The sequence below is a fragment of the Symphalangus syndactylus genome, chromosome 8 (assembly GCF_028878055.3).
Source record: "Symphalangus syndactylus isolate Jambi chromosome 8, NHGRI_mSymSyn1-v2.1_pri, whole genome shotgun sequence".
NCBI classification, from domain to species: Eukaryota; Metazoa; Chordata; class Mammalia; order Primates; family Hylobatidae; genus Symphalangus; species Symphalangus syndactylus.
This window is the reverse complement of record NC_072430.2, coordinates 16,823,743-16,845,895: the sequence shown is the minus strand read 5'-3', so window position 1 is coordinate 16,845,895 and position 22,153 is coordinate 16,823,743. Positions and strand designations below refer to the sequence as shown.

General features: G+C 48.2%; 2 protein-coding genes across 6 annotated transcripts in view; one reads left to right on the top strand and one right to left on the bottom strand.

Moving 5' to 3' along the window:
* Nucleotides 1-18,150, bottom strand: part of LOC134737282 (uncharacterized) — a 28,940-nt gene extending 10,790 nt beyond the window's left edge. For 2 of the 5 annotated variants that reach the window (XM_063643947.1, XM_063643946.1), the window contains exons 1-2: nt 17,373-18,150; nt 13,081-13,198 (exon numbers count right to left, since the gene is read on the bottom strand). In XM_063643947.1, coding sequence (XP_063500017.1) covers nt 13,119-13,198; nt 17,373-18,150 — 858 coding nt within the window. In that variant the 3' untranslated portion in view covers nt 13,081-13,118. Of the gene's footprint in view, nt 1-6,251; nt 13,199-17,372 lie in introns of those variants that run through there. The other 3 variants (XM_063643944.1, XM_063643945.1, XM_063643943.1) reach the window with 3 other exon arrangements.
* The window catches only part of YY1 (YY1 transcription factor), a 40,573-nt gene continuing 36,568 nt past the window's right edge, over nt 18,149-22,153 (top strand). The window contains exon 1 of the mRNA XM_055288177.2: nt 18,149-18,827. Within this exon, the coding sequence (XP_055144152.1) occupies nt 18,149-18,827 (679 nt within the window). The remainder of the gene's footprint in view (nt 18,828-22,153) is intronic.

Sequence of the window (22,153 nt, the reverse complement as noted above, 5' to 3'; positions counted from 1 at the left end):
AGCCCAAGCACATGCAATGTGTAAAATACAGGCTGAATTTACAGCAGGAAGTTGGTTCTCCCGGGAGGAGAACCAGGGCCCTTGAGTTTTGGGAACTGGAAAAACAGAGGCTCCCAGAGGGGAAGTGACTTTCAATCCAGTTCAGATATTGAGCACCTCTCTGTGCAAGGCTTGTGATACTAGCTGTTTGCTAACAACCGCAGCCCCAAAGTCTGCTCTTAACTGGGCGTGGCCTCACTGCCTCGGCAGGCTTTCACTTCAGGAGCATTGATTGAGCCGCTCTTTGTAAGCAGCAGTGGAATCAAGTAGCAACCGACACAATCAACAGGGAGAGATAACCAAGCACCCAAACCAGCACAGAACTGCAAACTGCGCTGCTATGAAAACACAGATGGGGTGAGGGAGAAGGAATATTGGGGAGGGTGGAGCTGCCCGGCTCGCGGTAAGCAGAGGCAGTGGAGATATTTAAGCTGAGACCTGGAGAAGAGGAACTTGCAGAGCAAAGAAACAGGAGAGCAAGGGAAAAGCATTCCAGGCAGAGGGAACCACATGTGCTAAGGCAATGAGGAAGGAGGAGTGTGGTGTGTTTGAGGAATCTGGCCTGTGTGAGGGGCATAGGACAGGAGCTGAAGCAGGCAGGGGAGGAGCTACGCCTTAAGCCTTGGTCAGGGGTTTGCATTTCCTTTTCAGTAAAACTGTCTTTTCAAGGGTTCTCAGCAAGGGAATTCCATGATTAGATTTGTCTTTAAAATGCCATGGGCTGTGGGGGTGAGTGATGAGTGGAAGCTGGGAGGCCACAGGGGAGCCCCGGGGGTGGCGCTTGGGGTGCAGGTCTGATGTGGGAAGTGTAGGAAATTACTCTCAGTATTTAAACTGACAAGGGTTAATACAGGGAATTAGGAGCTTACGGGATAGGCTGAAAACAATGGGCTGGGGATCCGGGAATGGCTGACCCACCAAAAAGAGCCAAGTCAGGAAGGTGGGATCAGAGGGCCTCCACTGGCATTACTGAGTTCAAGAGTGTGCAGCTGCGGGGTGACCAGGGGGTCAGAAAACAATGTGACCACTCCTGCAACAACTTCCTCCTGGCTCCCACAAACCGAGGCACAGACACGGAATGAGCTCCATGTCTCCATGAACTTGCCAGAAAACAAAATAGTGGGAAGACTATTAATCCACCTGACTTCAGCCTTCCCAAACTGGACATCTGATTGAAGAAGCCCAGTCTTCTTCCGGGACCCCAGTTCCCAGAGGGTTTGAGAGACAGTTTTTACTTTGCCAGTCTGCAGACCCAGAGGAAATGCCGAAGAGGAGGCCCAGCCCATCCCATTCCCAGCACCCAAGAGGGGAGAAGGAGAAACACCGCAGAGACCTGGCTTGTCCATGGAGTGGGTGTGGAGACGCAGGCCGGCCCCCAGGGCTCTGATTTGTACAGTGGGTGGATGGAGGGAGGGAAGGAAGGAAGGAAGACAGGGTGCGAGGGCAGGCTACGGGTCCAGCTGTGGGGGTCCATGCAGAGCTCCACAGGCTCTGGCCTTTTCCAGCCCTGTGGTTCGAGGGGACCGGGGGGGCAGTGCTTCTCTATAGATCACTGACCCACGAGGAGAGAAATCAATTAAAGCCTGTTTACTCACTCAAAAATAACTTAGGCTGGAATTTTTCAAGGGGGAAAAGAAAGCTCCAAAGTACAATGCATCTGCTGGCCACTGGCTCTATTAATAACACACAAACCATCGCCAATAAACAGAACAAGTGTGAAATACACACAGTGCCTCTATTAAAAGGGAGGAGGGGGTGAAGCAGGGTGGGAAGACAGACATACCGGGGACAGGAAAAGAAAAAACTAACACACCATGAGGAGGACAGGAAGAGACTGCGAGACCTACAGGGGAAGACGGGAGAGCTGGGTCACAGACAGGATAAGAACTAGTGAATAGGCAGCTGCAGTCAAAGACACAGAGATGCGAGGAGGTGCGAGGAGTGATTTTGCTCTTTGTCCCCTAAGTAGGAGCTCTGTTTGATTCACTGTAAAGGCTATCCCATGCTTCTGGAAGCAGTCTCTAAATCCTCAGCTGAGTTGCTGACGTGACCTGTACCAGCTGGAACAGCCTAGATGCACTTCTCAATATGCTTCCCAGTGACCCAAATGTGGCCACGTCTCCTAGCTTTGAATAGTGAGCTCTTACTGCACACACTTGCTGGGAGGTCAGTGGATGAGTTTCATCTTTAATTCTTTATTCTCTCCCCTGCCTTGCCTAAGGTAACCATTATTAACTAATGAGTGTGTATCTCCCATTCCTTTCTTTGTGCTCACGTAACGTATCAACACAGCTAGCTGGACTGATAGGAGGAGTGGCAGGTTTCAACAGAGACATACAAGTACAGTTCAGAGCCCAAAGCCATGTGTAACACACATACCATGCTGATCAGGGGAATACGGTCGCTCAAGAGGGAGGGCTTACATCGGGCTGGAATGCTGGGAAAGTGGCATCTCAGGCGGAAGTTGAAGGATTAAGTATCCAGAGGCAGAGTGTGGGGAGGAAGACATTCCAGGTAGAAGGCAAAGCAAGGAGACAGCTGGGACATGGCAGATAACATGGTGTAACTGCCAGGAAGATGTATGCAGAAGGGTGGTGGCTTTTGAGTAGAGGAAGATCAGGGCCAGAGAGCCAACTTAAGAAAACCAGCGTTCGTTACAGCGCACTGAGCAACCAGGATGAAAGCAGAAAAACTCTTGCAGTTCAACAGCCGATCTCAGGACCGTGCTTACAGATCAAGTAACTGGACTAAATCAGCTCCAGGGTCTCTTTTCACTCAAATTCTATGATGCCCACCAAATCAGTAAATCTAAATACCACTTCTTCCCACCTTAAAAAAGAGATGTTCCATGAAGAGTGTCTTGGTACCCAGTTGGCTCGTCATCACTGAGCTCTGGGTGCCCAGGAGTGGCTGCCACATGGGAGCACTTGATATTTAGTGAACTGAATTAGTTGCTTTTTTGGTCTCCTATATAGTCCACTGTGGAAACAGACTGATGATTCCATTACAACATAGTTAGTACAATGAAGGAATGCCCAGACTATGGGCACACAGTGACTCTCCAGGGAACAGTTTCAGAGACAAAGAGACAAAGAAGGTCAAACTTTTTTAGAGAATTATACAGGCGGTGAGAAGTTAAACTTTTTAGCTATGAGGGAGGGAGGGAAGGAAGGAAGTAGGAAGCAGGTAGAGCTCTTGAATTCAGTTAACCACAAAACACAGTTAACCATGTCACTACACTATTAGGTTTTAAACAGGGAGACCAGCTTTCCACTGTAATTTTTCCTTCTGGTGGGGAAATGTTACAGTTGGCTAAAGTTGCCGAAAGACCGGCTCCAAAATGAGAAATCAGGGAAAAAGCATAAACTCAAAATAGATGATTTGGCTTCAACAGCTTTTATTTTTTTAGTTAATATGTTTTTTTGAGAGACAGGGTCTCACTCTGCCCCCTAGACTGGAACGCAGCAGCGCAATCACAGCTCACTGCAACCTTGACCTCTTGGGCTGAAGGGATCCCTACCTCAGCCTCCCAAGTAGCTGGGACCATAGGCACATGCTACCATGTCTGTCTGATTTTTATATTTTTTTGTAGACACGGGGTCTCACTATGTTGCCCAGGCTGGTCTTGAACTCCTGGACTTAAATAATTCTCTTGCCTCAGCCTCCCAAAGTGCTGTGATTACAGGCATGAACCACCGTGCACAGCTGGCTTTCACAGCTTAAATTTTTTTTTTCTGAATATAAAACATATAAAAACTGTGTATGTATAGACCCATGTTCATAACAGCATTATTTACAACAGCTAAAACATATAAGCAACCCAAGTGTCCAGTGACAGATGAATAAGCAAAATGTGATAGATACATACAATGAAATATTATTCAGCCTGAAAAAGGAAGGAAATTCTGACACATGCTACAACATGGATGACCTTTAGGACATTATGCTAAGTCCTAATAAGACAGTCACAAAAAGACAAATACTGTATGAGTCTACCAATATAAATGAGGTACCCAGGGTAGTCAAAGTCATAGAGATAAGAATTAGAATGGTGGTTACCAGGGCTGGGAGAAGGAGGGAATGGGGTGTTATTGTTTAATGGATATACAGTTTCAGTTTTGCAAGTTGAAGAGTTCTGGAGATGGATGGTGATGATGGCTGCACAACAATATGAACGTACTCAATTCATATTGTATTGAACTGTACATTTTAAAAATGGTTAAGATGGCCAGGCCTGGTGGCTCACACCTGTAATCTTCCAGCACTTTGGGAGGCCGAGGTGGGCAGATCACTTGAGGTCAGGAGTTCGAGACCAGCCTGGCCAACATGGTGAAACCCCATCTCTATTAAAAATACAAACGCTAGTTGGGCATGATGGTATACGCCTGTAATCCCAGCTACTTGGGAGGCTGAGGCACAAGAATTGCTTGAACCCAGGAGGCAGAGGTTGCGGTGAGCCGAGATTGCGCCGCTGCACTGCAGCTTGGGCGACAGAGAGAGACTCTGTCTAAAAAAAAAAAAAAAAAAAAATAGGCTGGGCACTATGGCTCGTGCCTGTAATCCCAGCACTTTGGGAGGCCGAGGCGGGTGGATCGCCTGACATCAGGAGTTTGAGACCAGCCTGGCCAACGTAGTGAAACCCTGTCTCTACTAAAAATATAAAAATTAGCTGGGTGTGGTGGTGTGTGCCTGTTCCAGCTACTTGGGAAGCTGAGACAGGAGAATCGCTTGAACCCCAGGAGGCAGAAGTTGCAGTGAGCCAAGATTGTGCCACTGCACTCCAGCCTGGGCAACAGAGCGAGACTTCGTCTCAAAAAACAAAATTTAAAAAAAAAAAATACATACAATGGTTAAGATGGTAAATTTTGTTATGTGCATTTTATAACAAAATTTTTTAAATGCACGTTTGATTACTACACACAAAGTAAAAAATAAACCAATAGGTGCAGTGTCTCACATCTGTCATCTTAGCACTTTGGGAGGCTGAGACAGGAGGACTGCTTGAGCCCACCAGCCTCGGCAACATAGGGAGACCCCGTTTCTACAAAAGAAATTTTAAAATTGGCTGTGCACAGTGGCTCATGCCTTGAATCCCAGGACTTTGGGAGGGTAAGGCGTGGGGATCTCGAGCCCAGGAGTCCAAGACCAGCCCTGGCAACATAGCGAGGCCGTCTCTAGAAAAAATACAAAAATTAGCTGGGCATGGTGGTGTGTGCCTGTGGTTCCAGCAACTCAGGGGGCTGAGGTGGGAGGATCACTTGACCAAGGAAGGTCAATGCCGCAGTGAGCTATGAAAACGCGACTGCACTCCAGCTTGGCTGAGAGTGATAAACCAATCTCAAAAAAAAAAAAAAAAAATTAGCTGGGCACGGTGGTGTGTACCTGTGCTTCCAGCTACTCAGGAGGCTGGATTGCTTGAGGCAGGAGAATCACGTGAGCCTGGGAAGTCAAGGCTGCAGAAAGCTGTATTCAAGTCAGCCTGGGCAACAGAGTGAGACCCTATCTCAAAAAAATAAAAATACAAAATAAACCCAATTACTCAAATCCTAGTTTGCAGAAGCAAACTACATTACATTTTTGCTCATTTTATCACAGTCCCTTTTCATGTTAAAACCATCTATAAAATCTATGGTTTTATATCCGGTGGATTGCACATAGGTAGCCCATAAAATTCCCAAGAGGAGACTCTTTCGCCATACAGAAGAGTTAGCTCCCCATACAATGCCCCACCCCCCATTTCCACAGGGAACTACTGACAGTCTGATGTGCATCACTATCAGTTGGGAATAGGTCCATTTCGAGTTACCAACACCCCTGTACAGTGGCTCACATGTGCAGCCCAGTGGTAGTGAGTTCATGATTGATAGTGCCTGACCAATGACTGTAATTCTCTTAGCCTTTTCTTTAGGTGGTGGCTGCCACCCTGGCCATCACACAGGTTTTCAGGCAGGCAAAAAGAGGGCTGTATTCTGAAGTTTTATCTTTTTATTAGGGAAGAGAAGCTTCTCTAGTAACACATTTTCCTTTACATTTCACTGGCCAGAACTGGATCACATTCTCCCCTACTCTGCAGATCCACCACTGGCCGAAGGGAGTAAGATTGTCTTGGTTGTTGAACCAATCAGGATTCACCTCTCAAGCTAAGGTAGATTCTTTCCCTCTCCTCAAGGCATCAGAAGATTTCTACTCTGTATCTGAAAAAGGCTCTGTAAGGAAAGAACACTGGTTGCTGAAAGAGTAGTTGGGGTTGGGTGTGGTGGTTCACGCCTGTAATCCCAGCACTTTGGGAGGCCGAGGTGGGTGGATCACTTGAGGTGAGGAGTTAGAGACCAGCCTGGCCAACATGGTGAAACCCTGTCTCTACTAAAAATACAAAAATTAGCCAGGCATGGTGGCACATGCCTCTAGTCCCAGCTCCTTGGGGGGCTGAGGCAGGAGAATCACTTGAACCTGGTGGTGTAGGCTGCAGTAAGCAGAGATCTTGCCACTGCACTCCAGCCTGGGTGACAGAGGAAGACTCCATCTCAACAAAAAACAAAAAACAAATAGTTGGGTAGGCAACAAAGTGACTGCCACAGGGAATGCACACACACACACATGATATACAATAGTGTATCCAACCATTTCTCCTAGGTGGTTTCTAGAAGGTACTTATGACACATAACCCAGGTTTTACTAAGTTTAATGTTGAAAAAGCACCCCATAAACTGTATATTGATCACACATCTGAATATCTCTAAACCATAAAATGGAGTTAACAGTACCTATACCTCACGGCTGCGCCCACTGAATGAGTTAATATGTGTGCTTAGAACAATGCCTGGCACATGGTAAGGGCTACATGAGAGTTAGCTGCTATTATTAATATCAAGCTGGCAGGTAACACATTTTTGAATGAGAGTCAAGACACGCCCCCCCCAACATCAGTAGGTTCGTACGACAGATATAGCTAATAAGATGAAAATGTACACATTACATTTATTATGTAATACGTAAGCTACTAAATTTGGACCCTAAAAGAACAATAGTCCAAATATAGGATGAGGAAATGTGATTTAAGAGCTACACATGTGTGAGGGCAAGCAGTCACACAAGCTACACATGTGTGACTCTGAACACTGGAAGAGATGGGTACTAATGAATCTTGACAGCATGAACTCACTGCTGGACATGGCTATTTACTCCAGGTAGAAGCCAGAAGTGGAACAGTTCTATTCTCCATCTAGGAAGCTTTGCATCTAGAGTTTAAAGGTTTGAAGAAAAAAAGGGATAAGCAGAGTCCAAGGGAAATTACTACTTAATGGCTAGAAGAGGTATGTGTGAGCACATCTATAAAACATCCCTAACTACCTGTAACACAGATTGCACACTGTTCCCTGCTAACGACTGGCTTAATACATCCATCAATAAGACTGGAAATCATTGTTTTATATGGCCTCCTTCTTTGTTGTGGTACTTGTGATACCATTTGCTTTCAGGAGGCTGTATGGAAGACTGTGCCAGCTGAATCTGAGCTTGTCGAAATGATTTTCCCAAAACACAGTCTATTTCAAGGATTTCTGCAGCACTAACTCCTTTTGCAATTATCCCTTTGAGAACATAATTAGAAATATATATCACTTTCATGTGGTTTGGGGTAAGCAATTTTCTTTACCTTCATCACATTATAAACGAAGTCCAAGACTGATTTTTCATTTTGTTTGAAATGGATTTTCTAGAATTATGTCTAATTTCCCGATATCGTAGAGATTAATACCACTCAAAAAGTCTTAAGGACAAGCAAGCTAAAATTGAGTTCCCAGAGAGTCTGATTCCTTTAAGACTCTGAAGACACTGTTTAGCCAGGTTGAGAAGCATTTTCCCATCATCCCCAACTCCCCGGCTAAAGTGAACAACCATTTATTTAACACTTCACATGTTCCAGACCCAGAGCGCTCAGAACCACAGTGAGCTACAAAAATGCAGAAGAAACATCCTTTCCCCCAGAAGCTTCCAACCCAGTTAACTATTTTCAAGTGGTTAAAATAAGACAGCTGACTATTAAGTTAGAAATATTATATGCTATAGGGAAATAGACCAGGAAAGGAATGAGAAGAAATTCCTTTTAACTGCAGGATCTGGGCAAGCCTTTAGTTCAGGCAGGATCTGAACAGAGTAGAGAGGCAGGTGGATGTGAAGAAGGCATCCCTTAGTGGGGGGATGAAAAATGGAGGGATATATTCACCAACAACGGAGCGTCTGTGACTTCAGAGAGTGTGTGTGTGTGTGTGTGTGTGTGTGTGTGTGTGTGTGTGGCGGGTGGAGGCTGCTCAGAATAGTGCAGGAGGGAGGGAGAAAAACAGTAAGAGGGCCGGGCACGGTGGCTCACGTTTGTAATCCCAACACTTTGGGAGGCCGAGGCGGGTGGATCACAAGGTCAGGAGATGGAGACCATGGTGAAACCCCGTCTCTACTAAAAAAATACAAAAACTTAGCCGGGCGTGGTGGCGGGCGCCTATAGTCCCAGCTACTCGGAGAGGCTGAGGCAGGAGAATGGCGTGAACCCGGGAGGCGGAGCTTGCAGTGAGCCGAGACTGAGCCACTGCACTCCAGCCTGGGCAATAGAGCAAGACTCCGTCTCAAAAAAAAAAAAAAAAAGAAAAATAGTAAGAGATGAGGAAATGTATTTAGCACCTATTACGTGCCAGGGGTGTTGTACATGTTATTTCAATCACACTTTATAACAATATTGAACAGTAATATTCCTTTTTTACAGATGAAGAAATTGGCCCAGAGAGATTCAGAAACTCCTCTAAGATCATTTAGCTAGTCAATGGACTAAATAGTCAATAAATATTCAAATCAGGTCTTTTTTCTTTGCCATACCATGTTGGCTTTCTGGATTACCCTACAGGCAATAGGTGGTGAAGGAGGGCAGACGCAGTAGCATCATCAGGTATCTCTGTTCAGGTAGAGCCCACCGTATGTCCAGACTGGGCTGACTCTTTTACCTCTGGAAATAAGAGGCAAATGAGACACCATCCCTGCCCTCGAAGAACCTTGTGTGCTTTTGTGGGAAAACAAAAACATTAATGGACACATGTATTAAAATATAAGGACACATGTATTATAATGTGAGTACAATGACAACAATTTGGGGAGAGTGCTATGGAAACACCCTTCCAAGGAAAGTGTCCTAGAGAGGTCATCCAGGCTGTCTTGGAAGAAGTATAAAGTTGAAGAAGGTGAGAAAGGATATTTTAGGCAGAGGAAAAGATTGCTCTGAAAACAAAGATAGGAACTGTCATGGTCCACACACCTCGAGGTAATAGGAAGGACAGGGAATAAGGCTGGAAGGCTTGGGAATGCCTTGCTGAGGAGCTGAAACCCTGGGAAGCCCCTGAAGACTTTAATCAGGGCAGTGATATGGTTACATGCTAATGCTAGGAAAATCCAGGAGTGCCTTGGGGAAGGAAGACTGGAGGCAGTTAGAGCAGCTGGTCAGCAGAGGTGAGGGGAGAGAGCCAGAGCCCGTGTGAGGACAGTAGTCACAGGCATGGAGAAGAGTTGGGTTTGAGAGATACCTAGGAGGTAAACGCATCAGGTTCTGGTGGCTCAGAGATTAAAAACTTATCACTAATATAGCAAATCTCTGAAAAAAAAAAAAAAGAAGAAGAAAAGAAAGGTTTGACTAGCAATGTGTCCTCATCTACCCTAAGAAACTAAGTGAACACTGGGTCCTGTCTATAAACATTAGTCCTGAGGCCAGCAGTGCCAGAATGCAAAGAACAAACACAGATGCTGAGATGTGAGTGGGCAGGCCAGTTTACCTATGAACAACAAGGGTAAGAAGGAAACAGAACCAGTCCTGGAGAGTACAAACACTGGGCCCTCTTCCTTCATTTGCACACCTGATTCAGGTATTTTACTTACCCTTACAGATTTCTATAACTCCTGAAGACTGATATTTTTATTCATTTTATTTATTTATTTTTTCAGACAGGGTCTCATTCTGTCGCCCAGGCTGGAATGCAGGAGTGTGATTCTGACTCACCACAACCTCTGTCTCTCAGGTATGAGCAATTCTCCTGCCTCAGCCTCCCAAGTAGCTGGGACTACAGGCATGTGTCACCACGCCCAGCTAATTTTTTTGCATTTTTAGTAGAGACGGGGTTTCGCCGTGTTGGCCAGACTTGTCTCAATCTTCTGGCCTCAAGTGATCCACCCACCCTGGCCTCCCAAAGAGCTGGGATTACAGGTGTGAGCCACTGTACCCGGCTTATTCCTGTTTTACAGCTGAAAAAATAACAAGTTGATTAGTTACAAGTTTTTCTTATAGTTACACAGATGATAAATGGCAGAACCAGGACCTGAACCCAAATTTGTGTGACTCCACGTTCTGTTCTTCCCATTTACCAGTTTTGCAGCTAAGTACCTTTCTAATTCTCTTGGCAGCTGGTCTACCTTCCAAGGCCCAGAACTCCAAAACAAGTTCCACTATCAACCCCCAAGTTCAATGGGAACTTGGAAGAAATGGCTTATAAAAAACAAGTAAAAATTAAAAAGTAGGACCTAATGTTAATCAAGTGTCTAATGTTAATCAACAGCCATCCTCAGTAGCAGTTTCAGTGAACTAATTTGTTGATTTTCCAAGGCTAAATACAGCCCTTTTATATGGAGCACACTGGGTTTATTCAAAATATTTACAGATCTATCACCTGATTTATTTTATCTACTCCTGTTTCACACAGATATTAACACTAAAAAAAAAAAGCCAAACACTGGGATGGGCACTTCTTGTTGTGTTCAACTTTCAAGTCACAGTTGAAATGTCCCTTTCTCATGAAGGCCTTTACCTTGCTAGGCTAGGCTAGATTCTCTGTCCCCAAACTCTCACTTCTTTGTAGGACTTCTATAAATGAATATTAGGTATGGGCTGGGCGCGGTGGCTCATGCCTGTAATCCTAGCACTTTGGGAGGCCGAGGCAGGTGGATCACTTGAGGTCAGGAGTTTGAGACCAGCCTGGCCAACATGGTGAAACCCCGTCTCTACTAAAAATACAAAAAAATCAGCCAGGTGTGGTGGCGCATGACTGTAGTTCCAGCTACTTAGCAGGCTGAGGCAGGAGAATTGCTTGAACCCGGGAGGCAGAGGTTGCAGTGAGCTGAGATTGTGCCACAGCACTCCAGCCTGGGCAACAGAGTGAGACATTGTCTCAAAAAAAAAATTTTTTTTTTTAGATATGTATTTATGAACTATCTGTTCACAGCTGAACTCCCTGTGGCCTGTAGACTTCGTGAAGACAGGCATGCTTGTCTTGTTCTTGTTCACAGCTATATCTACGCTTTGGGCCTTGCACTGCAAGTGCGAGGTAAATGGTGACTGAACAGCTGGTCTCACCTAACTCCCTGTGGGGCGTCACTCCTTTCTGCCAAACAGAAAAAAATTCCTATCAGAAAGGTTACTGCCCAGTTTCATAGAGAAGACACGTTAACTCCCAAATCACATAAGCTCTTCCCACTCCACCACGCTCACCTGCCTCACACACACAAATACCTGAATCGACTTCCTGCATTTTCCACACTGCAATAAATGTGCTTCTGTGAAAACAAGTGTGGCTATGAAAGTTACCATGGATTGGCCGGGCGCAGTGGCTCATGCCTGTAATTCCAGCACTTTGGGAGGCTGAGGCAGGTGGATCACGAGGTCAGGAGATCGAGACCATCCTGGCTAACACGGTGAAACCCCATCTCTACTAAAAATACAAAAAATTAGCCAGGCACAGTGGTGGGTGCCTGTAGTCCTAGCTACTTGGGAGGCTGAGGCAAGAGAATGGTGTGAACCCGGGAGGTGGAGCTTGCAGTGAGCCGAGATCCCGCCACTGCACTCCAGCCTGGGCAACAGAGTGAAACTCTGTCTCAAAAAAAAAAGAAAGTTACCATGGATTAAAGAATTTCTGGCCAGGCTCACGCCTGTAATCCCAGCACTCTGGGAGGCTGATAGGAGCAGATCCCTTGAGCTCAGGAGTTCAAGGCCAGCCTGGGCAACTTGGCAAAACCCTGTCTCTCCAAAAAATAGCTGGGCGTGATGGTGCATGCCTGTAGTCCAAGCTACTTGGGGGGCTGAGGAGGGAGGATCACTTGAGCTGGGGAGGTTGAGGCTACGGTGAACTGAGATCCTGCCACTGCACTCCAGCCTGGGCAATGAGTAAGACCCTGTCTCAAAAAAAAAAAAAAAAAAAAAAATTCAATTCATTCTGTTTAATTGCACATTCCATATTTGTTGGGGTGGGCGGGCAGTAGGAGCAACTGCAGTACAATTAAGTTGATTTAGCTTCTTCTCTGGAGGGACGTTATACTAGCAAAGCAGAGAAAAACAGAGGCTAATCTATTACTAAAGATTTCAACTTTCTTTGTATTTATGGGCAATAATCAGGTTCAATCATTGTAATAAACCACTTGGCCCAAGAAAAATAATTTAACTAAGATCTTATAAAAGGACATAAGATACTACATAAAGGGTCTCAGCTTTATAGATGTGAGATTTCACCTATTAACATATAGTTAGGAGGCTGGGTGCGGCGGATGGCGCCTGTAATCCTACCACTTTGGGAGGCCGAGGCCAGTGGATCACTTGATGTCAGGAGTTCAAGACCAGCCGGGCCAACATGATGAGGCCTGTCTCTACTAAAAATAAAAACGAAATAGCAGGGCATGGTGGTGCGTGTCTGTAATCCCAGCTACTTGGGAGGCTGAGGCAGGAGAATTGCTTGAACCCGGGAGGCAGAGGTTGCAGTGAACCAAGATTGTGCCACTTGTACTCCAGCCTGGGTGGCAGAGCGAGACTTCATCTCAAAAAAAAAACAAAAAATCCCCCACATAAACATATATAGTATATAGTTAGAGGTTGGGCACAATGGCTCATGCCTGTAATCCCAACACTTTGGGAGGCCAAGGCAGGTGGATTGCTTGAGCTTAGGAGTTCGAGACCAGCCTGGGGAACATGGTGAAACCCCGTCTCTACTAAAAATAAAAAAATTATCAGGGCATGGTGGTACGCACCTACAGTCCCAGCTACTCAAGAGGCTGAGTCAGGAGAATCACTTGAGCCCAGAAGACAGAGGTTGCAGCAAGCAGAGATCACACCACTGCATTCCAGCATGGGTGACACAGCAAGACCCTAAAAAAAAAAACAAACACAGGGTATTTCACTATAATTTAAACTCTAAATCTAATATATGCATTGATTTGGTGGGAAAAGTATCCCTTTAATAGTTTCAAAGATTCCACAACCAAGAAGGATATCTATAGTTTAGACAGTTAAGAACATGTACATACCTAGTTTTTCATTTAACTTGGATCCAAACTAGGGGTAACTAATTTGGATGCATGCACAAACATTTTCATTCTGATTTTTGTAAACATTTCATTGAAAACTGGGCGTGGATGTGAATTGGAACAGGATCACACTACTGAAACTTACATAGGTTTTGCAGTCTCACAAAAGGCAGGAGAGTCAAGCTCTCGCTTTTCACCTCAATCACTATCTTTTTACCACACCGCCATGTGACCTTGAGCACATCTCCTCTGTTAGGTGGTTTCCTTGTCTGCAAAATGAAGTCTGGACTAGATGCCCCATCTGGCTCTAACGGTCTCAATACTGTAACTGATGCAGAGCACCTATTTCCTTCCTACTTGAAGGAACTGCGAAAGAACTAAACATTAGAACCAAAAAGCAATTTCATGAGGCAGCCAAATTAGTTGTGATAAGGAAAATTATTTAGCATGAGTTCATGACTTGAATCAATCCCAATCTAGATATAGCCGAATCAGATTTAATAGCCTCCCTGTAATCAATAGAGAAGACACTGTCTGGACTAGGCAAGGAAGGAGAGGTATCAGCATCTCTTAATAGCCTTTATTCTTCACTTATTCTCACTCCTCACCCTCCTTCCTTGAACCCAAGTTTGAGTATTTAATGAAAGTTTCAGAAAATGAATGAATGGGAAATGAGGGAGGTGAGGAGATGGCAAAAGAGTTATCAGCTGACAGTCCACATCTTTGTCCTGCTGCTGTGCCAAGGTAGTCAAAGGAATATTCCTTGTAGAATATTTGTCACTGCATCTCCTCAGCCATTAGTGAGCTCTTATTTCTTGGAGATTCTAGAAAGCTCTGCACAACTGTTGTGATGTATCTAACATTATTTCTTCTGTAGTTGTTGATGTTCAATTTCCTTTTTTTTTGAGACGGAGTTTTGCTCTTGTTGCCCAGGCTGGAGTACAATGGCATGATCTCGGCTCACCGCAGTAAGAATCGCTTGAGCCCAGAAGATGGAGGTTGTAGTGACTAAGAAATGGTCAAGTAATATCACACAGAATTCCCGTCTGTCATGGTGCTTTAAACTTCATGTCCTTGCATGAATCAAAAAGCAAGCAATCGCCAGGCACGGTGGCTCACTCCTATAATCCCAGCATTTTGGGAGGCCAAGGTGGGTGGATCATTTGAGGTCAGGAGTTCAAGACCAGCCTGGCCACCCATGGCAAGACCCCATCTCTAATAAAAATACAAAAAATTAGCCAGGTGTGGTGGCGTGGACCTATGGTCCCAGCTACTCGGGAGACTGAGGCAGGAGAATCGCTTGAACCCGGGAGGCGGAGGTTGCGATGAGCCAAGATTGCGTCACTGCACTCCAGTCTGGGTGACAGAGCAAGGCTCCAGCTCAAAAAAAAAAAAAAAAAAAAAAGCAAGCTTCATGTACAAGGCATCACTTCATGTACAAGGCATTGAGCTGACAGACAAAGCCATGGCCTTTGCTCAGATAGGGTTGAGAGACAATAATCAATTATTGCCAAAATAAAAGGACTCTAGGAGTTCAGAGGGAATCCCAATGCATTTTGTACAAACAGAACAGAATAAAAGTAGGGAGGCTAGGTGCACTCCAGCACTTTGGGAGGCCAAGGCAGGAGACCAGCCTGGGCAACAGAGCCCTTAAGACCTCACATCCAAAAAAAAATTTTTTTTCAAAAAAATTTTTTAATTAGCTGGGCATGTGGTGGGGCACCTGTAATCCTTAGCTCTTTAGGAGGCTGAGGTGGGAGGACTGCTTGAATCCAGAAGTTCAAGGCTGCAGTAAGCTATGATTGGCCACTGCACTCTAGCCTGCGAGACAAAGCTAGACCCTGCCTCAGAAAAACAAAAACAAAAACAAAATACAGCAGTTAACTTATCCTCACTTTTATTACTATTTTTTAGAGACAGAGTCTCACTCTGTCACCCAGGCTGGAGTGCAGTGGCACGATCTCGGCTCATTGCAACCTCTGCCTCCTGGTTTCCAGCAACTCTCCTGCCTCAGTTTCCTAAGTAGCTGGGTCTACAGGCGTGCACCATCACGCCCAGCTTAATTTTTGTATTTTCAGTAGAGGTGGGGTTTCACCATGTTGGCCAGGCTAGTCTGGAACTCCTGACCTCAGGTGATCCACCCACCTCAGCCTCCCAAAGTGCTGGGATTACGGGCGTGAGCCACCACGCCCAGCCTATCCTCACTTTCAGAATCCCATGATTCAGAAACTGCAATTTGACCTGTCCTTTTAAAATAATTTTTACCTTTAGCAAGTGCAAGCAGGCGAGAGCCACACGACACATTATCTTTGCATGTCTAGTCGTAACATACTCCACAATTAAACAGTAGAAAACAAGAATATCTCCCACTAGAGAAAACTTAAGGCCTAACAGGTCACCTCCTATGGGACAAGTTTAAAAAGCTATTTTCTGGAGCAGGTACTAGGAGAGCCTTCAGGAGCATCTTAGTGCTTTCTGACCTACTACCGTTCCTCAAAGCTTTGAATCCTTTTGGGCTTTCTCCATTTGAATGTGAACACCTACAGATATACAGCTCAGAAGCCAGGATGCTTAATGGGTAATTCCCTCATTTCTCTTGCTCTCACAATTGGTGTTTATGGGGAAGTATCAACTACTTGCAGTGACATTTCCCCATCAATTACTAGAGAGTGGGGAAAGTGAAATTTAAAAAGCATTAAGACATGTAAAAGTTCTCCCACAACTGGTTTTCATTCATGAAATATTTATGCAGAGTTTATAAGCTATAAAGCCAGAAATGACTTAATTCAACAGATTTGACTTTTCCAAACTGTGTGGGTGCAGTACTCCAAGGGGAATTATTCAGGTTTGAAAGCTCAGATTCAAAGAGGAAACGATCTAATTTGTCACTCCTTACACTAATATTCTCAAAAATCAAGTCCAATGCGATTTAGCAACAAGAAAGGACTAGGATTTATAAAGTCGCCTTTTAATGAGAATGTATAGTCTACTTGTTTTAACAAGTTGAGCCTAAGATTAATGTATTGCGTACAGTTCAGAAAATCATGGGCCTCAACTGTATGAACACTTACAAAACAGTAAATGTTGAGAATATTCAAGTTGAACAGATTCACAGAGGCGTTAAATCGGCCAAACGAGTACAACAAAGACACATCATTCTAACTCTTCAGTTTGTCATAGTTTCCTTAAAAATCAGGAAATCTTTGTTTTGCTTTAAGGCAAACTGTCAGGTCGACCAAAAGGACAGATAAGAGCAGAAACACTTCGCTGCAATATAACTCATTCAAGAAGGGTTAACTTGCCGCTAATCCGTGCCACAAATAAAAATCTAGGCTCTGTTGCAGGTACAATGGAGGACACGGCTGAAAAAATTTGGAATTTTCAATAAGACAAATGCAAAACCTGGTGGGCGTAAGAAAGAGCACCTATGAAAGTGACAAATAGGGGGAAATGGTGGGCAAGGGAAACAATGGCTGGCTGGAGAGCGAAGAAGGGGAAGCTCAGAAGAAAATTTTAGAAAGCCGCCAGGACCCTGTAGTTCTCTAAGATCTACCGGGAAACAGGCACCCAACGGCTGCGTCTCAGGTTTCCGCGGGTCACAAAAGAATAACGGACATCCTCCCAACGGTGGCCCTGCGGCTCCGCGGGCGCTTCCGCCGAGCTCGCGCCGACCCCGCGCTCGGCCCCGCACCCAGCCGAGCGCTCGTGGCGAGATGCCGGACGCTGCCCGCGTCGCCCGATTTTGTCCGTTTGGTCCTCCCCACTCACCCTGCGGCCATCGCTCGCCCGAAGCCAGGCGACAAGAGCAAACACCGCCCGACGCGAAAAAGGAAGCACAGGCGTTTCTCGTCAAAGCAGATTTTATTGGGGCGACGGGGCCGCCCCGCAAGCGCCAGCCGCTCCCCGCGCGGCCACCGGGCCGCCCACCCGCCTCAACCCCGCGCCCGGCCGGCCCCTCCCTCCCTTCTCCTCAGGCTCCCGCCCCCGTGGTGCCCGCGGCCGTGCGGACCGCTCACCGGCTCCCAAGGCAGCGGCTGCAGCGGCGACGCCCCGTTCCCGAGTGCGGCCCCGGCCCGAGACGGCGGGTTTTGTGGCTGTTGCACCGCGAAGGGCGGGAGCCGCGCGACACCGGGCAGCGGGAGGCGGAGGCGGCGGCGGCGGCGCGCTGACGTCACGCGCCGCGAGACAGCCAGCGCGCGTGCGAGCCGCCCCGCCCCCGGGCCCATCGGCCCCAATCCGGGAGGAGCCCGGCGAGTGGGCGGGGCCGCGAAGGCCAACGGACAGATCGATTGGCCGAGAGGAGAATCTAGAGGGCGAACGGGCGAGTGGCAGCGAGGCGGGGCGGGCTGAGGCCAGCGCGGAAGTCTCGCGAGGCCGGGCCCGACCAGAGTGTGGCGGCGGCGGCGGCGGCGAGATCTGGGCTCGGGTTGAGGAGTTGGTATTTGTGTGGAAGGAGGCGGAGGCGCAGGAGGAAGGGGGAAGCGGAGCGCCGGCCCGGAGGGCGGGAGGAGGCGCGGCCAGGGCGGGCGGTTGCGGCGAGGCGAGGCGGGGAGCCGGGACGAGCAGCGGCCGAGCGAGCGCGGGGCGCACCGAGGCGAGGGAGGCGGGGAAGCCCCGCCGCCGCCGCGGCCGCCGCGCCCGCCCCTTCCCCCGCCGCCCGCCCCCTCTCCCCCCGCCCGCTCGCCGCCTTCCTCCCTCTGCCTTCCTTCCCCACGGCCGGCCGCCTCCTCGCCCGCCCGCCCGCAGCCGAGGAGCCGAGGCCGCCGCGGCCGTGGCGGCGGAGCCCTCAGCCATGGCCTCGGGCGACACCCTCTACATCGCCACGGACGGCTCGGAGATGCCGGCCGAGATCGTGGAGCTGCACGAGATCGAGGTGGAGACCATCCCGGTGGAGACCATCGAGACCACAGTGGTGGGCGAGGAGGAGGAGGAGGACGACGACGACGAGGACGGCGGCGGTGGCGACCACGGCGGCGGGGGCGGCCACGGGCACGCCGGCCACCACCACCACCACCATCACCACCACCACCACCCGCCCATGATCGCTCTGCAGCCGCTGGTCACCGACGACCCGACCCAGGTGCACCACCACCAGGAGGTGATCCTGGTGCAGACGCGCGAGGAGGTGGTGGGCGGCGACGACTCGGACGGGCTGCGCGCCGAGGACGGCTTCGAAGATCAGATCCTCATCCCGGTGCCCGCGCCGGCCGGCGGCGACGACGACTACATTGAACAGACGCTGGTCACCGTGGCGGCGGCCGGCAAGAGCGGCGGCGGCGGCTCGTCGTCGTCAGGAGGCGGCCGCGTCAAGAAGGGCGGCGGCAAGAAGAGCGGCAAGAAGAGTTACCTCAGCGGCGGGGCCGGCGCGGCGGGCGGCGGCGGCGCCGACCCGGGCAACAAGAAGTGGGAGCAGAAGCAGGTGCAGATCAAGACCCTGGAGGGCGAGTTCTCGGTCACCATGTGGTCCTCAGGTGAGCGCCGGCCGCGCGCCCCGGCCCCGGGATGTTTTTGTTTTGAAGGGAAGCCATGTTTTATGTGTGTGATGGGCGCCGCCATCTTCTTCGCCAGGGCAAGTATGGCGGCCCCAAAAGATGGCGGGCCGTGCGGCGGCGGGGGCGCGGCGGCGGCGGGCGGCGGGCCGCGAAGATGGCGGCGGGCGGCGGGCCGCGGGGGGAGGGGCCGGAGCCGCCCGGCTAGGCCGCAATGGCGTAGTTTCTCCGAGAGGGGGAAGCGCCGCGCGGGGCGGAGACGGCCGGGGGAGGGGCCGGCGCGCTCGCTCCCCGACGCCCGCATCAACGGGCGCGCCCGCCGGCCCGTTGTGGCGGCAGCCGCGCGTCCCCGGCCCGGGCGGGACGCGGGCGGGCGTTGGCGGGGCTGCGCCGCGGCCTCGCGGGCCAGGGATTGCTGCCTCCGGGACGCGCGCCCCCGCCCGGCGCTGCCGTTACCCCGTCGGCCGCTGGAGGGCGCCGCGGGCGCTTGCCCCACCCGCCCCCAACTTCCCCGGACTCCCAACTGCTCCCCGGTGGCACCTTCCAGAAGGAGGGGGCCTTGGCACGCGTGGGCGCCTCCGGCCTGCTTGCTCCCCGCCCACCCAGCGCCGGGCTGGACCCTGCCCCGGCGATCACGCTCGCCCCAGGCGTCGTTGGCTGCGGGGCGGGACTTGGGGCTGCACGTAGGGCTCGCGTGTGCGGGCTCCGAGCGTCAGTCGGAGCCTGTCACCGCCGTTGCCAGCGAGTTCCTGGCCCTTTCGTCTTCCTGCGGTACCTAGTGGAAAGGGCCTGTGAATCTTAGCGAATAATTCTTAGTCACTTAGTTTTGGGAAAGCTTTTTTTTTTTCCCCTCAAGTATTTAGCTCTTTGTGAATAGGTTGGGTTAGTTTACTCAACTGTGGACATTTGCCAGTAAATAAAATCGGGTAGTTTAATTTTAAGCCTTTATGCTTTTTACTTTGTAGAAAGGTATCTATTTTCCCCATAAAAAGAAAGATAATAGAAAGCGGGTTTTTTTTGAGTTTTGTTTTACTGTTTTAATACTACTTTTAACGAAGGCCTGAAAACCCATCTAGAGCAAAAGGATCTTATTTGCATGTGTAAAATCTGTTTTTACTTCAAAGGCAATTATTAATTCAATGCTGGTTTTTTAGGTCAGTATTCTATTAGTATATTCATATACTACCTAGCTAAATTGTTGAGATACTAAATAGACTGAGAATAATCCTGCCATCGTAGTTAATCTAACGCCTGTGATGATTACGTTTAGTACTCCATATAAGCGATGGAGCCTCTTCCCCTATAAGTACTTTAAAGCCTCATAAATTCTCAGAACTGAATGGAGACTCAAAATATGGTGACCTTTGAGTATTAAAAGATCGTTAGAATTCGGAGGAATGAATGAAACAAATGAAAAGGCTGGACTGAAGAAGCTAGTTTGTATCTGGTGAAGGCCTCAAGATGAGACAACTACAGCTGGGTGGATCTGTGATTGAAAGAGGCCTGAGCAAAGGGATCTAGGAGCTGTCAAAATCTAATAGGAAGTGCTAACAGGCGCTGTCCTGCATCCAGGGTGCCTTGTAGAACTCACTAGTTTGAGTTTAGCAGAAACTATGTTTAAATGAAACATGAATACTTTAGTACTTAATGGTTATCAAAAGATAATTTCCATGTATTTTCGTAGCTCAAGAGATATGCACACTGATCATGTTGGAACTAAAAGTCATGGTTTCGGCCGGGCTCGGTGGCTCACGCCTGTAATCCCAGCACTTTGGAAGGCTGAGGCCGGTGGATCACTTGAGGTCTGGAGTTCGAGACCAGCTGGCCATCATAGTGAAACCCCGTCTCTACAAAAAATATAAAAATTAGCCAGTCGTGGTGGCGGGAGCCTGTAATCCCAGCTACTCGGGAGGCTGAGGCAGGAGAATCGCTTGAACCCAGGAGGCAGAGGTTAACAGTGAGCCGAGATTGCACCACTACACTCCAGCCTGGGTGACAAAGCGAGACTCTGTCTCAGAAAAAAAGGGGTGAGGGGGCATTTTTTTGTTGTTGTTAATACCAATGAGTAAGGGATGGGGGTTTTAGTTATTGATGAATTTGCAGAATTCAGAATACGATTTGAAATTAGATATTTAGGTAAAGATACATTAACCACTTAAAAGTAAATTTACTTTTTCTCATAGTGTGTGGAATTAGAGTAATTTAGAAAACCGACATATTTTTACATGTTCTGCATTTTATCTTAACAAATTGCTGGTCCACTTTTCCACATCCAGAGAACTTGGTAGTGTATGGCTTTGCTTGCTGAAGTGGTATGTATCAAGCCAGCCAGTTAGGGGAGAAAGTCTGAGGGGCTTGACTGATGGAAGTCAGTTTACAATTAAGTGAGCATTTATAAGTCATTACTTCCCCTGTGCAAGTGTCTTTTTGTTTTTTTTGTTTTTTTGTTTTTTTTTTTTTCTGAGACGGAGTCTTGCTCTGTCGCCCAGGCTGGTGTGCAGTGGCATGATCTCGGCTCACAGCAAGCTCCGCCTCCCGGGTTAGTGCCATTCTCCTGCCTCAGCCTCCCCAGTAGCTGGGACTACAGGCACCCACCACCACGCCCGGCTAATTTTTTGTGTTTTTAGTAGAGACAGGGTTTCACCATGTTAGCCAGGATGGTCTCATCTCCTGACCTCGTGATCCACCTGCCTCAGCCTCCCAAAGTGCTGGGATTACAGGTGTGAGCCACCGCACCCAGCCAAGTGGCTGCTTTTAAGGTGGCACAGTTTGGGGTTGTTTTCACATCCGTTTCTTTTCTTTTCTTTTCTTTTTTTTAATTTGAGACGGAGTCTTACTCTGTTGCCTAGGCTGGAGTGCAGTGTCACGATCTTGGCTCACTGCAACCTTCACCTCCCGGATTCAAGCGATTCTCATGTCTCAGCCTCCCAAGTAGCTGGGATTACAGGCATCCACCACCACCTCTGGCTATAATGTCCATTTCTTTAAAGCGTTGGTTGTCTAGCTAGTGTGGTAGAGTACGCTGTGCATAAAGGTAGTTATAAATATTTGATGGCAGTAACATAGGATGGCCTGTTTCTCGGACATGTGTTTTGTGGTAAACTATCCCCCTTACTTTTCCTTGTGATTTGGAATTATTACTAAAGAGAAGCTAAAGAGCTTATGGATAACTCTGCATTAACCAAGTTCAAATTCTGAAAGTGATTTCGTGTTCAGAACTGAAATGACATGATATAGTCAGTATAATTCTATAACAAGTGGAGAAATGAAAGTGGGTTAATTGTTGGGTAAATCTGTATGTATGTGTA